Source organism: Notechis scutatus, chromosome 1 (assembly GCF_049901735.1).
Source record: "Notechis scutatus isolate UNSWTSFEM ecotype Mainland chromosome 1, rNotScu1.2, whole genome shotgun sequence".
NCBI classification, from domain to species: domain Eukaryota; kingdom Metazoa; phylum Chordata; class Lepidosauria; order Squamata; family Elapidae; genus Notechis; species Notechis scutatus.
In genome coordinates, this window is record NC_142009.1 from 163,805,933 (window position 1) to 163,823,449 (window position 17,517).

At 41.6% G+C, this 17,517-nt stretch overlaps 1 protein-coding gene across 36 annotated transcripts in view; it reads left to right on the plus strand.

The window, feature by feature from the left end:
- Positions 1-746: 746 nt before the first annotated feature.
- The window catches only part of LRRFIP1 (LRR binding FLII interacting protein 1), a 98,783-nt gene continuing 82,012 nt past the window's right edge, over positions 747-17,517 (plus strand). For all 36 annotated transcript variants that reach the window (XM_087949401.1, XM_087949403.1, XM_087949404.1 and 33 more), the window contains exon 1: positions 747-887. In XM_087949401.1, coding sequence (XP_087805527.1) covers positions 780-887 — 108 coding nt within the window. In that variant the 5' untranslated portion in view covers positions 747-779. The remainder of the gene's footprint in view (positions 888-17,517) is intronic.

A 17,517-nucleotide genomic window follows, 5' to 3' on the forward strand; every position in this document is an offset into this window, starting at 1 on the left:
AGATGACGTGCAAGAAAGGTATCACTTCTGTGCCTTGACCAAATTCCTCTTGGTACAATTAATTAGAGTCCCAAAGGTGCTTTTCAAAAGGCAACTAGAATTTCTTTGTCCAGAGTGGATACTGATGTGAAGGTGGGGTGAAAGAGACCATCTATGTTAAAATTGAACAGCCCCCTTTCAATAGAAGGCGACCATCTTTTTACTGGGTACAACAGTCCTTTCAGTAGTTCTAAAAGGTTCCATACCTATTTGCACTATGATTCAGGTTATCCTGAAGATACAAATAAACCATCAAGTTTATTTAGGCCTCAACCTCTGAGTTAACCATCGACCTTCAGTGCTAAAGACCACATAACTGCAAAGAATGTAAACCATTCCCCACCATTCAGTCAGAATTGCAAGTGCTTCATGGAAAAAAAACAAGACTGGTTGCTTTTTGGAAAGCATCTTTGGGACAACCATGACCTCATCCAGGGTATCTTCATGGATACCTAACTGGAGTCTAAATTATGGGTGCGAAATTCTTAGGATGCACGTTGGTCTTAATTTGGAAAGGGTTAAAAAAAACCAACCCTAAAAGGATGACACTGCTAACCTAGGATTCTTTCACATCAGTACTCTACTTCTCTTCCTGCCTGGAAGGCAAACCTTTCGCTTCGGTTTGCACCGCCTTTTGCGGAGGTTCGTCGGCTGTGCCACGCCCCCTGCCGCTTATACCATTTGCGCGCGTGCGCGGCGGCGTGTCTGATCCCTTACGCCCGAGGACTAAATCAGCTGCGATGGAGAACGCGGGGACAATGCCGCAAGGAATTGCGGGGCGTAAGAGGATCCCCAACCGGGAAAGGCCCACGGCCGAGGATGAAGCCCTCAACCTGATCGCTCGCGAGGTATGGCAGCACCAGGGCTGGGCGGTTTCGTCCTTTCCCTTCCCTTCCTCTTTTGGTCATGGGAGCTTCCCCGCTTTGGCCGCCTCTCCTTGGTTCGCTGGAGGGCCTTCCCTCCGCCTAGGGCGCCTGTGGCAGGCGAGACTAGACGGTGTCTTCCTTCTCTATAGAGGGTTCGGTCGCCGCTTCCCCCGTCACGCCCCTTATTTCCGTAGATTTCTGCGTCGTCTCTTTATGGGGTGGACGGGGCAGGCGGCCAACTCGCCTCCTGTTAGTTTTATCAGCAGAGGCTTGTGCGCGTGTTTAGCTCTCTCCTTGAAATTAACAGGAAGTAGTGTTAACACGATCAAATTGGTGCGAGTGAGAGAATGTGTGTGTTTTTCTACCCATATGTCCGAGTTGCCTTTGGTTTCCTCCATTGTGAGTTGTCCTTGTATATACTTCTTGCAGTTCAAGATTTTTTCCCCCTTTTGTAATATATTTTTATATTTTGTATAGGGTACATGGCTGGTATGTTTATTTGGTTTTTTTTAAATCCTGCCTTTATAAGAAACTCAAGGTGTCAAACATATATAATAATTCCTCCCTATTCCCATTTTCCCCACAATAAAAAAAAACCATGTGAGTTGCGCTGGTTAGAGAGAGAGAGTGACTGGTCCAAGATCACTCAGACTTTCATACATGTATGGCAGGACTAGAACCCACCATATCCTGGTCTGTAGGCCAGCACATTCACCATTACCAGCAAAGTGGCTGATAAACTTGTTGTCTTTAAATTTCACAACTTTTATATGTGTATTAATTTTCTATGTTATCCAGTAGCATATGAAATTAAGAAATTAGGGTGAAATTGTGGATTTGAACTAATTCATTTAGCATGAAAAGATAACTGGAATAATACTATCAAAATAATTGGTAATATATAATTTATATATTCTGAATTAAGTAGCATAAATGTATAGAGTCTATATTTGTTATACAGGTAGTCCTTGACTTATAACAGTTTGGTGACAGTTAAAAGTTACAAAGGTGCTGAAAAAAGGGACTCATGACTATTTTTCATATTTAAGACTGTTGCATCATTGCCATGGTTACATAATTTACATTGGATGCCTGACAACTGATTCACATTTATAATGATTGCAGTGCCCCGGGTTCATGTGATCACCTGACAAGCAAAGTCAATGGGGAAACCAGATTCACTTAACAACTGGGTTATTAATTTAACAACTGCAGTGATTCATTTAACTTTGGCAAGAAAGGTAAAATGGGGCAAACCTCACTTCACAAATATCTCACTTAGCAACAGAAATTTTGGGCTCAGTTATGGTTGTAAGTTGCGGACTACCTGAATAATTTGTCTGAAAAGGAGATGGGAAAACATTTATTCATATGTTGTGATCAACACACAGTTTTATCACTGATTCTAACAGCTTTAAAAAATGGACTTGGAAGTGGTCACATGCTATCAGCAAATCCAACTTTCTGCTTAGTGCAGGAATTAAAGTAAATGCATCTTGGATATCTTGCACTTTACCCATTTTTCCAAATTTCTCAAAGACATATATTCATTAACATGTATAGACTCAATTGGGATATAAAGATTTGGTATACCATTAGCATATTCCTTTAATTCCTAGAGCAGGGGTGTCAAACTCAAGGCCCGTGGCTCAATGTGGCCTGCGATGTGGTTAGATCTGGCCTGCAGAGCCACCCTGAAAACAATGAAGGACCGGCCTGCAGTGCCTTGGCCCTGCCCAGACCAAATGGGTGCTGATCTACAACCTGGTAGCAGCCATCTGGGCCAGAATGTGGTCAGCCTTAGATCTACGAGGCCGGCTTGGAGCCAGTGAGAGGCCCTCCCTGCTCTTCCCCGGCCTTCCCCCTAGGCACGTGCATAGGAGGCGCACTTGCAGGGCCTGGCATCCCTGGGGATCATTAAAGATGGAAACCATTCTGAAGTGTTCTCGGTCTAATTTTTTGTACATCTCAGAAATGCATTTTCATAGGGGTGTGTAGACTTTCTATATCAGCTTTATTTTGACTTTTCAGTCTTCATGTCTGGGAAAACATTGTTGCTTAGGGTTTGAGCCAAAGTTTGATTTAACAGCTCTATTTGTTCTTTATTACTGGTTTTATTTATATTCTACGCTGATTTTTATCATATGTACTCATTTTTACCTTTGCAATTATAATTTGTAACATTACTAACATTCCTAATAAATGGTCATTTTAAACAACATCATTGTAGAATATCACAGATATCAGAAATTTAAATTCCAAGGACCACTTTATTTAGAGAAAGTTGTTGACTTTGGCAGATACAATAGTGTTGATCCAAATCCAATATGGAAGAAGAAATGCTGAATGCTTAACAATTTCAAGTAAGCATTTTTTACGTCATAGAGTAAAATTTAACCTTGTATTTAATTATCTTATTTCGGTAAGTATTACACATTCTTAGATTTGTCAAGTGTTTTGTGACAGGAAATTTCAGATTTAGTTGTTTTTGGTTCTTGACATCTACAGGATATATTTTTTTTAAAGGGAAATGGCTATGAACCAATAAAAGGAAACTGTACAAACAAGTCAAATTGCATAAAGTCTCCTGCATCAAGTTCCAATGTATGTTGCTCACATTTTTATTTGGGCAGAGTGGAATGTGAAGTGATTTATCATTGCCATTCTTTCTGTAACTTTGTAAACTGTTAGGTAAATATAATTGAATTCATGCATGGATGGACTTTTATAGAGAATTAGATATAATTGTAACAATTCTCTCATAATATTTCTAATACTTGCAATTATGATTTTAAAAAATCAAATATTTGTGTTTGCATTTTTGCATCATTGCAATTTTAACATCTTTTAGTTTCTTAATTAAACAGTGCTTCTGTTTATTATGACAGCTAGTGGGTAAGACACTGAATTAGGAGATGGGGGACCTGGATTTTAGTCTTTAGGCACAAAGCTAGCTGAATGTTTGTGGGCCAGTCACTTTTTTTTAGCCCTAGGACAATGGTACATCACTTCGCCTAGAAAATTTGCCTAGAAGATTTGTCTAGAAAATTATCTTGATTTGGCCATGCGGTTGCTGAAGACTGACTTAAAGGCACACAAATTCATGTACACAAAAAGTCCTAATTATATAACTGAAATAAATCACAATGTTTAACTTTCTGATTTATTTTATTTATTTTTAAATTGTGTCTCCCATCTGACAGACTGAAAGTGTCTTACAGAACTTTTTATTATGTAAAAATTAATTAAAATAGATTCAGTTCAATCCTTAGTTCAATTACTTATAGTGTTAACATTGTAGAAAATGGTGGTTTTTGGTACAGTTAATTCTCAAGGCCCTCCAGAAGAACTGTGCTTTCATCTGCTTTAAAAAGGTCATGAAGGTGTGAAAAAAGTTGTATGGGTTAGGGGAGTAGGCAATTTCAGAAGAGAGTGGTAATATAATGAAATGCTTCCTTTGGTACAGTGTTACTGAATGTTTAATGCTAAAAGGAGTAATTTCAGCTTAATTTGACCATAAATTCCTCTATGTCCTTCAATAGCAGTACAATAATTTTTTAAGATTCCTAATTGTCTACAACTGCATGTCGGTGAATATGTTTTTATTCTATAGTTCTTCAAATGGGTACATCATACAGTATATATGTGTGTATTTGTATTAATAATTTCACTGTTTACATGAGGATTATGCCTTAGTCACTTCCCGTCTTGATTATTGTAGTGCTCTATATGGGGCTGCCTTTGAAGAGCATCTGGAGGCTCCAGTTGGTGCAAAATGCAGATGCCTGCATGGTTTTGTGCAGACCCCAGGGTGTACATGTATTACCTCTCCTGCGGGAGCTGCATTGGCTGCCGATTTGCTTCCGGGTGCAATTCAAGGTGCTGGTTGTCACCTTTAAAGCCCTTCATGGCCCAAGCTATTTGAGGGACTGTCTCTTGCTGGTCACATCTATCTGACCCATCAGAATGGGGAGGCAGGGAATATTGCGGGTCCCTTCCTTGAGGGAGATACACCTGGTGGGACCTAGAAGAAGTGCCTTCTCTGTGGTGGCTCCCTCCCTCTGGAACATCATTCCCCCAGAGATTAGACTGGTCCCCACTCTGATTCTCTTCCGGAAGGCGTTGAAGACCTGGTTCTGCCAGCGGGCCTGACATGCCCAGAGCAGGATGGAGTCCATTAAATGGCTCATGTAATCTGTCGTGGGGGGAGGTGGGGTGTAAAATTTTACTATATTAATTTATTTGATTTTATGAGTTTTATTGTTTTTAAATTGTGCTTTTATATGTTGTAAGCCGCCTTGAGTTGCCATGGCGAATAGGCGACAATACAAATCTAATAAATAAATAAATCATATTGAGTTCCATTAAAGAAATGACTAGCACGTATGTACAAGGGGAACCTTTACCTTTACCCAGGGGTGGGATTCAAATTTTTTAACAACCAGTTCTGTGGGCGTGGCTTAGTTGGTGGACGTGGCTTGGTGGTCATGTTATTGGTTGGGCGTGGCCAACTCTATCACTCACATCGAGGCATGCATCTCCTTGCCTGGCCTCTCATGACTGTGGGGATGATGCAACAGTCATAAGTGTGAAAAATGGTCATAAATCACTTTTTTCAGTGCCATTATAACTTTGGTCACTCCACACAAGCAAAGTACCAACAAAGGAGGGGGGAAAAACTCCAGAGATGTTCCTGAGACAGGTAGTCTAGTCCTGCCAAGAATGTAATAAGAGTTAATGGAGAGGCAGTTTCTGTAAGCAACACCAGAATGTTTCCTTCCTGCCTTCCTTACAGGATTAGGGCAGTAATTTCTTCTAACAGATTTAGGGCAGTAATTTCTTCTTCAACCGGTTCTCCGAACTGCTCAGAATGTTAACAACCGGTTCTAGCGAATAGGTGCGAACTGGTAGAATCCCACCCCTGCCTTTACCTTAGCCACTGTGTGCTTAATTATTAGGCAAGTTGTATTGTGGTGGTTTAATGTAGTTATTGAACAACTACAGTGTTCGGTCATTACAAAATGTTAATAAATCTCAAATCTGAATATTGTAAGAAAATACAAGTTAGGTTTTGGCTTTCTTAGGAGAATATCTATGTGTGCACAATTATTGAGCAACTATTAGTGTGCAGAATGACTATGCAACTACATGGAAAAAATTCCCATCTCATTTATTTGCATCTGAGTAATAACTCAAAATGTACAAATAAACATTTCTGACATTTCAAAAAAAAATGTCACTGATCAATATAGCCACCCTTCTTTTCAATAACAGTTATAAGCGATTCATGGAGTCTGTCAGTTTCTTGATCTGTTGATGATCAACTTTTTGGGCAGCAGCAACCACAGCCTCCAAGACATTGTTCAGAGAGGTGTACTGTTTTCCTTCATGGTAAGTCTCCCATTTAAGAAGGGCCCATAAGTTCTCAATAGGGGTTTTAGGACAGGTGACGAAAGGGGCCCTGTCCGTATTCTTTCATCTTTAAGGCCTTTACTGGCCAGCCACACATTGGAGTATTTCTATGCATGTAATGGAGCATTGTCCTGCATAAACAACATGGTCTTCTTGAAAGAGGCAGACTTTTTCCTGTACTGCTGCTTGAAGGAAGTGTCTTCTAAAAACTGGCAGTAGGTTTGGGAGTTGATTCAACCCCAAAAGGTCCAGCTAGCTCATCTTTAATAATAACAGCCCATACCAGTACTCCACCTTGCTGGCATCTGAGTTGAAGTGGAGCTCTGTGCCTGTTTCTGGCCTGTCAAGAGTCACTCTCATTAGTCCATAAAAGCTTTAAAAAAATCAGTCTTCAGATATTTCTTGACCCAGTCTTGTGCTAAATCAGCTGCTCAGGCTGTGCTGAAGCTGACCAGGCTGTTCTCTGCAAGGACGCAAATTGCTGGGAGGCAGATTTTTTTTCTTGTTTTCCTCCCCAAAAGCTAGGTGCATCTTAAATTCCAGATCATCTTATAGTGCAAAAAATATGCTATGTGCCTTGTTCAATGGTGGTTGGGTTTCAGCCTTCCTTACCTTGCCCATGTCTCTGAGCACTGAACCCTTGTACTTCTCGACAGGGAGTTTGTAGTTTTGGAATTGGAGGATAATAGGTTCCTGCTAGCTTCATGTTTTATTCTTCTCAAATCTTTGCCAGTTAATGTGTGTCTTCTTGCAACCCTGTTGATTATTTACAACAAAACATTTGATCTGTGATCAGCTACATTATCTTAGCAATTTCAAGAGTGCTGCATTCCTCTGAAAGACTTTTTACAATTCTGACTTTTCACAATTCTGACTTTTCAGAATCAGTTAAATCTCTTTTGGCCCATTTTGCCTGAGGAAAGGAAGCTGCCAAATGATTATGTACACCTTAATATAGGGTGTGGATCTCCTTAGGCCACACCCTCCCTCATTGCACAAATACACATCATCTGATATGCTTATATCCACTAAGGGTTCAAGTTTATACAGCTTGGGAGTGGGAAGTATAAAAATGAATGATATGCTCAAACTACTCACTTGTCTAATAATTGGGCACACAATGTAGATCAGGGGGTCACCAACCTTTTGGACCTCAGGAACCACTCAATTCATAATTTTAAATCCCGCTGACCACTAATATGATCTGCCTAATGACTGGCTGGCTGGGCGTGGCTAGGTGGTCATGTGACTGGGTGGACATGGCCAACTCGGTGTCACGTTGAGGGGTGCCCCACCAGCTCTACTCACCCCCTTCCCTCCTAGTCACTCCTCACCTGCCCGCCCAGGCTCCTTAGGACAGGGAGCAGTTGTTGGAGCTAAGTAGCCACTACAAGAAAAAGTTGGCAAAACAGCTGGCTCAGTTCAAATTGGATCTGACTGAGAAGGAGACTCAGTAGAAGCACCTCACTGAGGACTACGAGCATAGGCTTTCCAAGCAGAGGAAAGACCTGAGGGAGTGCAAGGCGAGGTACTGGCGCTTGGAGCTCAGCAGGTTGAGATGGCCAGCCAGTTCTAGGCCATTATCTAGTTCCACTGGAACAAGGCCCTCTGGCTCTTCGCCACCAGCAGCACTTCCTTCCAGCCTTCACCCAAAGCCCCATACCAGGAGGCTGAAGCAGAACCCAAGTCTGAATTTCTGCCCCCCTCTGACCCACATAAAAAGACCCCGAAGGGAGAGACTCTCTGCAGCAACACAAACGTTCGTTGCACATATCCGGCCCAGGAGCCATAGTTTGAGGACCCCTGATTTAGTGCAGTATAAAAAATGCAAATAATTTTTCTGCGGCCCACCAAAAACTTTTCATGGACCACTGGTGGTCGACAGATAATTTCAAACCAGCTGTCAGTAGGAGTAGCTCTCCTCATTTTCTTTCAATCGGGCAGAAAATTTAAATGTTGGCTTTGATCCTAATCTCTACATGAAAGAGAGATTTCATTTAGAGAACAATGTTGCTCATTCCCCTTTTCCATACAGCTCTGAAAATATTCCACTGATGGAATATTGAGTAACTTTTAATGTGGTAGACAATAGATTGAGAGATGTTAGCTGCAATGATGGCCACCAATGTATGGGACTGCAGTTTCTTATTCATGATAATCAAAACTCATACAATTAGCTAACTATAGTTCATGCATTGGAAACCTTTACTTTTTTCAACTTTCTTCAAAATATGTGGGTGTTCATGGGAAGGGACCTCAGTATAAATTAGAATAATTGTGCACTTTTTACACAATAACAGTTGGTTCTAGAATAGACTGTAAACCAGGGGTCTTCAAATTTGACAGCTAGACTTGTGGACTTCAACTCCCAGAATTCTTCCTCCAGTCATGTTCAGGAATTCTGGGAGTTGAAGTCCACAAGTCTTAAACTTGCCAAGTTTGAAGACCCTTGCTGTAAACCGTACATTTGGTAGGGATATGTAATACTTTGGATTCAGTTTTGAAAAGATGCTTCAAAAGAAGGCAGTGCAGAATTCCAGAAAAAAAATCATCTTTAAAGAGTTGCAGAGAAATGTTATGTTCATGTCCTTATGTAATATGTAAAATCTTTTTGAAATCAAATCTGACTCCTTCATACCTCTACTCCATTTTGCCAGTGTACCTCACTTATGCACCAACCCTTGAAGCACTTCTGTTTGCCTGAAGTAATGCAACAGGCTGTCTGACATATATAATCTGTGCTAAATTGGATGTGAAAACAGAACTTAAAATAGCTCAGCTGAAATAACATCTGCTATCAAATTTCTCAAAGTATTTTTGAGAGAACAGTGGTTAGTTGCAATAGGATGTTAAAGAGAATGTATTTGAACAGCACTAAACTTTTGGTTTCTTTTCCTCACATTACCAGATTTCTACAACGTTCTATAATATTTAGGATGATATAAATGATAAAAAGTATTAACTGTGGTGTTAAGACTTTGTGGTGAAAGTTTATATTTCAAACATTTAAAATGATGTCATGTGATAGTGACTAAGTTAAAGACTACGTTCATTATTGTAATAAGTTGAATTATTCAGTAAAATGGAAAAACTAGTTGAATACAGGTAGCCCTTGACTTAGGGCAATTTGTTTAACAACCATTCAAATTTGAAATGACACTGAAAATTACTTGTGACCATCACAACGAACCCACAGTCAGGAGATTAAAATATGGGTTCTTGGTGATCAGCAGGTATTTGATGGTCCCAGGGTCATGTGATCACAATTTGCAACCTTTCTAGGGCGCTTCTGACAAGCAAAGTCAATTGGGGAAGCTGGATTCACTTAATGACCATGTTATTCATTTAACAGCTGCAGAAAGGAAAGTTGTAAAATTGGACACTGCTAACTTAATGACTATCACTTAGCAAAGGAAGTTCTGGTCCCAATGATGGTTGCAAGATTACATGTATTTTGTTTCCTAGAATTTTTTTTTTAAATTAGTGCATTTAGTTGGAATTACCTTTATATTAGCCAGATCAAGCATACGTCCTTAAATTGTTTTTGCAAAGGTTATTTTTTTGAGTAGTACTGTTCTAAAAACACTTATCATAATGTTGCTCTAATTTGTTGCAAACATATTAAACATTCAATTTAGTTTGCCTTTGAATGAGAAGACATTTCAAATGGGATTCTTTACATGAAGTCCAGTGATTAGAAAGAGATGGCATCAATCTGCCTGTGTTTCCCCCCAAAATAAGACCCAGTCCTATTTTCTTTTGGGCCCCAAAATAAGCACCAGGTGGTGGGGCGGACGTCTTACCTGCTTACCTTATGACCATGCCCCGATATCTGTTCACTGCTGCCTGATTTTTTCTGCAGCGACTTGTGGCTGCTCACGGCCAGATACCATATCACACATCCCGCCGCTGTTGCAGCCAGCTTCACTCACATCCCCCCCCTGCACTTTTAGAGACACCATGTGGCTTGTCATGGTGGCGCTACCACTTGCAGCAGGAGGCCGTGTGGTATGTTGTGCTATTGCACGCGCAAGCGTCAGCACCGACATAATTTGCCACAGGGTCTGCCGTGAGCAGCAGCACAACTCCTGCGCAAGTGGCAGCACCAGTATGATGAGCCACATGGCATCCTGCCATGAATGGTGTCACCAGCGCGATGCATCACATGGCATCCAGCCACAAGGGTCCGCAAGCAGCCACAGAAGAAGTCGGCCAGTGGCATGACAGGTGACGGGGCGTGTGAGGCCTGGCTACAGTGATCCTAAGGTAAGCGGGTACATGGGGTGGCTCCACCACCCGTGCCATTGCTGGACTTTTAAGCATGCGCCTTGCCCCACCTCGCCCAACCAGACAGTGGGACAGAGTGGGTGGAGTCTTAACTAGGGCTTATTGGTGGGGGTAGGGCTTATAATTATAAATTACATGTTTCTCCCCCCCAGTAAGGTAGCGCAAGGAGAAATTAAACTGGTTAAAGTGTTGTTAAAATTTGCTTGGGTGACAGCTTCTGGGCCATTTTTAGGGTTTCCAGGTTTTTATGCCTTTCCCTTTGTCTTTAGGAGGTTGGTAATTGGTAACACAATTTTAGCAAAGGGAGGGGGATGAATTGTCTATAAAAGTTCGCAAAACCCAGGAAGCTTTGCAACTGCTTTTGAGTGTGGGGGGAGCGCCCACTCCATGAGCACCCGCATCTTCTCAGGGTCCATTTCTATCCCCTCGTGATATGCAGTAAACCAAATAGTCAATTTTATCCTGGTGAAATTTGCACTTTGACAATTTGGTGTACAGCACAGCAGCCCTGAGCTTTTTCAAGACCATGCGCACTAACTTTACATGTTCCTCCATAGTTTCTGTGTAGATAAGAATGTCATGTAGATAAACCAGGATCCCCTTGTACAAATGCTCATGCAGCACCTCATTGAGCAATTACATGAACACAGCGGGTGCCCCTTGTAATCCAAACAAGAGCACCCTGAACTAGAAGCAAGGACAATTGAAAGTGATTTTCCGCTTGTCACCCTCCTTAATGCAGACTTTGTAATAAGCTTCTCTCAAGTCCAGCTTAATAAAGATTTTTCCTTTGGCCAGATGAGCCAACATGTCCTTCATTTGGGGCAGAGGATAAACATTCTCCACAGACACTGCGTTCAGACCTTTATAATCAACACATAATTGAAGAGACCCATCCTTTTTCTCGCGAAACAACACTTGGACGGCCACCCGTGGCCTCACTGGTTGGATGAAGCGCCGCTTTAGATTTTTGTCAAAAGCTTGCAGCTCCTCCAGCTCTCGCAGGGTCATCGAGCAGATCTTTGGTTTAAGGGAGGTTTAAGGGAAATCCTGGGAGGATTTCTATGCTGCATTCTGTGGGGCACATCTGCATTCTGTTGGGAGCACATCCGAGCCCCTCTCACTGAATGCCTCCCTGAAATCCCAATATTCTTTGTGGATTTTCTCCTCACCCACCAGGTCAGATGTCAAACTCAAGGCCCAGGGGCAAGATCCAGCCCGTGGGGTGCTTAGATCTGGCCCGCAGGGCTGCCTTGGAAACAGCAAAGGACCATCTCTCAGTGCTTCTGCCAGTGAAAATGGCACAGGATTTTTATTGGCAGAAGGTTGCAGGAGGTCTTTGCAGCCAAAAACGGAGCATGCAAAAGCCGCATGCGGCCATTCTGAGGTCTGTTTTTGCTTGCAGAAATTTGCATGAGGCCATCGCAGCTGAAAACAGCTCAGGAACCTATTTTCGCTGGCAGAACACTTGGGCCTCCACAGGCACTCCCAATGCAAGTGATGTTGAGCTTGCCATGCCTACCCTGGCCACACTCACCCTGGCCCCCTAAGGTCAAACTTTCATGCGGCCCTCAATGAAATCAAGTTTGACACCCCTGCTCTAGGCGCTCGTTCGTCGTAGCTCCTAGCTCCCTCGCAGCCTTTATTCTGGGTCGGGTTTTGCCTCCCCCTTTTCCTGGCTGTGTGGAATGGATTTGTAAAAGCCCCTTCTTTTCAATTCACATGAGGGTTCCATTTTCTGAGTTAGGGTAATCCAAGCAAGAGGGGTTGCTCCATTCCGGGGGTACAATGAGCCTCAGTGTCTCTCGGTGATTCCCCCATCCACATCTCTACTGGTTCAGTTACAAAGTGAACTGGGCCTCCCCCAGCTACCGACCCATCCAGTTGACAAAATGCTATGGGCACCCTCAGTGTTCTCAGTCTCAGTCCCAGTTTTTCTACCACCTCGGGGCTAATCATGTACCTTGTGCACCCTGAGTCCAAAAGGGCTAGCATCTTCCTTTGGGCACCAGACGAAGCCACCCACACCTCCACTGGGATGGTCATGGGGGCTACATGCTAACTTACCAGGGGGTTGTCGGTCTAATTCCCCTCTGGGGTGGCTGGAATTCCCAGCTCCTCCTGGCCAGGAGAGGCAAACTCAACGACCACCACCCCTTTCAGCGCTATTTCACAGTGTTTTGCTGGCTGCTTCTCGGGCTTCCGAGCAGTTGTTGGCTTGGAGCCTGAATTGGTGAGTCAGTCAGCTGTTCGATGCCCCTCCTTCCCACACCTGAAACATGCCATGGATCTCGGTTTGGCTGTTGGCCCGCCTTTGGTAGCTCTCGGGGCCTCTTTTGGGGCAGAGGGGAAAGGTTTACTCCAGCTGAGAGTTCCATGGTGCCAGATTGATTTCTACCTTGGCTGCCAACACATACCAGCGCTGAAGGCCTCGAGCCCCCCCCAAGAGACGCAACTCTGATAGATGTCATCGTTAAGCCCATCTTTGTAGCACTCCATCAGGGCCTCTGAGGACTTGCCATGCATGTGGCAGGCGAACTTGTGAAACTCCTGGGTGTCCTCTGCTACTGACCACCGCTCCTGGTTTATATTCTTCATCCTAGTCCTGACAGGGCATGCTTCTGTGCGAGAGCCCCCCATGCTCTCTGACTCGCGAGTGCTTCATGCAGAAATTGCAGGGCATGGGTCAGCAGGAGGTCCTCTTTGTCTGCTTCCTGCAGGGCATCATCTCCCCACCAGCGTCTGGTGACAGTCACCCTCGGGGGGGGGGGTGCTTCTCCGGGTCTTCCATGCATCCTATGCATAGAGACCATCTGGCTCAGACTGGTTTCTCCTCAAGCTGCAACTCCTCCAGCCACTCTGTCTCCTCCCTGCAATGGTATGGCTGAGGGGAGGTTGACCCCAGGGCTCCCCAGTGTTTTCTGGTCACTCCCATGGTTGACATTGTGTGCTCAGCCCCCTCGGTAGACTAGATCTCCGGGTTGGCTGATAAAGCAGATCTTGCTTAATGTCAGACCTGTCTCCATTCAAAACCCAAGAAAGTAAACTCCCAACTCCATTGAAGTAGAGAAGAGGTACTTTTATTGAGTTTGAAATGATAGAAGCGAAAGAAAAGCAAGATCTGATTCAAAAGGTGCGAAAATTATATACTTAAAGTTTCCCCAAATCCCGCCGCTCAGGCTGAATGTCCAGTCCACATTCTAGATAGTGTCATGTGGAGCCACATCTTCAGGTGTTTTCATCTATCTGGAGTTCTGGGATGGTTGGCCTTGACTGGGTGTAAACAACTCCATTCAGCAGCACAATAATACTTGAGAGCAAACCTCCCTTTTAGTTCACATAGGCCTTCATCACACCAGCTCACTTTCCAAACCCAAATACCATCCCCCCTCCCTGTCACTATGGCAAACATCCAAGGGAAAACCCATGCTGGAGATCCGGCTAACATTCACACATAAAAATCAAGCTAGGGCTTATTTTTCGGGGAAACACGGTAATTATCACCATGTTTTAGTAGCTTTTTGCAATTTACTATCTAGAGATCCTACAACTGTAGAAGTTTGTTTTAAATAAAATAATAAAATGTTTTCTAGAATAGAGAACAGTCATTAATAACATTTAATTTCCATAGTTAAACATATCCTATTTAAATATGTAAGTCCTTTGAAATTCTTATCCTGTTTGGATGCTATAATCCTTGTTGACACAAGCTCTCATTTTTTGTTTGGCAATCTGATTGGCTGAGTTACTCTTTTTTTTTTTAATATAGAGAATGTTGGAAGTCTCAAGGGTCCAAACTCTGGACCTGGGCAAAACAGAAACTCAATTGCTCTGGGACTGTTAAACAGAAACATGATTTATTTAGGCCAGAGCCTTGACACTCAATGAGTCCTCTGTGTTGAAGTTTGTTGTAAAGTCAGCACTGGGAGTTTCTGCCTCCCAATGTCTTTTTAGGTGGGGCCCACACCCTCTTTCTGCCTGGACACGCCTCTGTCTCAGCCACCATCCGGTACTCAAGCCGTGGGTTTCAATCAGCAGTCCCTGCAGGAGAGAGAAATGCTACAAAGATTGCTGATTGCTCCTGTCTCATTTAGACAAAGTTATCTCATGTGGCAATGCCAGCATTACTCTTACTCTGCTGTGCATTGTCAGATGTGTGATATTTGATGCACATTGGTTAAAAAAATATTTTTTTACTACCATTTTTGCCGCATTTGCACATTTGCTAACTGAGGTAATTGCTAACATCTGTCAGATGTGAGGGTGCCCTCACACTTCTGGAAGATCATTAAAACTGGGTTCTGCCAGCTAATCTGGGGCCTTGCAGTCCTACATATGTATTGTGTTATGCTGTCTTATGAAAATTAACTCAGAGCTTTGATATCTATACTCCAAATGTTTATGATCTAAATATATTGTATTTCCTTTAAGTCTCTTAAAATATATTTCTGTGTCATCAGAGCTGCAGACAAATGATACGTTTGTATCCCTGCATGCTCTGAAGCACCAACTATATTTGGAAATGAATCTGAAGCATAGTATAGCCTTAATGAAAAGAATAAAGCAAAAATATTGAAGCAGTTAGGGCAAATAATGCATTAAGTATATTAGCCTATGCTTGGGTAAAAAAATGACAGCCTAATTTTCATGTATCCAATTAATAATGAGTAGAGCTTGGACAAATATTGTAGACACATCTCATAAATGGAATTGGAGCACAGTAACACCTGCCAGTGTGGGGAGTCTTAAACTAACAGATCTTTGATTTTAAAGCTTAAAACAATAGAGGAATATGTCTTTACAATTTAATGTGTGGGAAATTGATACTTCTTGTGTACAAATGAGCAAAGTTCTGTAATGGTGCTGAGAATTGCTATCTTATGGTGTTTCTAAAAAACTTACTGACTCCCAAGGGGTGCAGTGGCTCAGCTGTTAAAGACTCTGAGCTTGTCAGCCAGAAAGCTGATCGCCTGAGTTCAAGACTTAAGCACTGCGCAAAGAGGAAGCTTTCATTCCTTGTTCCAGCTCCTGCCCACCTAGCAGTTTGAAAGCATGCAAGATAAATAGGTACCACTCGGGTGGAAAGGTAGCAGTGTGCACCTTTGGCATATACCCTTGCTAGCCACCTGAACATGGAAAATGTCTTTAGACAATGCTGACTCCCTTGGCAAAGAAATGGGAGATAAACACTGCACCCCAGAGTCAGACACAGCTGGACAGAGAAATGTTTACCTTCACCTTTTCCTGATTCCCTTACGAAGTTTGTCTGGGGTGTCAACGGAGCATTTTTTTCCCCTTCCTGTTGGGCTGGTAGAAATTCTGACATGTTGCAATAATGTTTTTAATTTGTATCTCTGAAAGGAAGAAAATCAGGTTGTGCTTGTTTCTGCATTGCTCTTTAGCTTAATGATTGTTTGCTGCATCAGGATTTGCAGCTCCTAGGTGGGGTGGAGTAGTGTTCTAAATAATTCCTTCCCTCTCTTCCCAGTATTCATTCTGGGAAATGGAAGCATATATTTCCAGTATACATTCTGGGGAGCCTAGTATACTTCATACTGAAGAATTTGAAGGTAAGAGTGGGAGACTGAAGGAAATATTTTTCATAAACATGAGAACTGAACATTTTGGATAATTCTCCATCTTCAGAAGATATGGAGAAGAAAAAGAGAGAGAAACCTCTAGAAGCAGCACAATTTCTTCTTATTACTTTGGCTGCTCCCACAATAGAAGTAGAATGATTTTTTAGGAAGGGAAACTTTAAAACTCAAATAAACAGATGAAAAAAATAAAAATTAAATGATCATTTTAAAAATCTTTATATAGAATTATAAAGCTTCTATTTCCTGGTGTTGTTTTGTTTAGAAGATTAAAACTTTTTACAATTCATTTTTGAATTCTTGAGACTAGATCTCAAATACTGGTAAGATGCTGTTTATCTTGTTTTATTTGAACAATGTAATAGGAAAACTAATATTAAAACTGAACAAAGTTTTTTGATTCCCCAGTTTCCTGATTAATTACTTGTCTAAGAAATCCATTCAAGTTATGATTAGCTGTTGCTTTTCATATAACGACAAAGGATAAATAATGTATTTTGTACAAATAATGTAGTATAATGTCATTTCATTAAACTATTTAGAAGGGAAAATTATAAGTAACCCGTCAATACTAACTCTAGGAAGGTGAAGTAGTACAATTTTCCAAACAAATGTTACAAAAATGTCCATTCCAAGCAGCTGACGAATACTTAGTCTACAAGGGCTTGAGTACAAATATGGAACATGTTTGTAATGTTTTTAATACTTTAATTCTTAAATATTAATGAAGTAGAATAAGTACCTTTATAGATGTGGCACTGATGGAAAATTGTTCTTTATATTGGTATTTTATTGTTATGTACACATTTTATAAATTAGTTTTAGTTAACAAATATATCACTTTTGTTCTGAAGAAACAACTTCGTCTGTTATCTCCTATATGAAATTCCAGTGCCATTAAAGTCAGTTAAAAGAAATCCAGCAGAATAAAAACAGTGAGCAAGCATTTTCTGTTCTCTAGAATTGTTTTCATAAAGTTATTGAAAGGAGATAAAAAAATATTTTACAACATGAAAAAGCCCTTATTACACAGTTCTTAGGGGAGGATGATACTAAAATTTGACCTAGCTTTTTCTAGGTGAAAAATCTGTCAAACTGCTTCAACGTAGAATAAATAGTTGTTTTGAATGCTTAAATGCTAGCAAACTGGTTAGTTTAAATAACCAGATAATGTGTACTAATAAGTACTATTTTATAAAAGTTGTCAAAACTGCTTACTGAGGATTAGCCCCTTTAAGAACCACTCACTATCAAGTTTGTGCACATACAACAAACAATTATCTATTAGTAAAAGAGTTTCCTATTATACTGTAAAT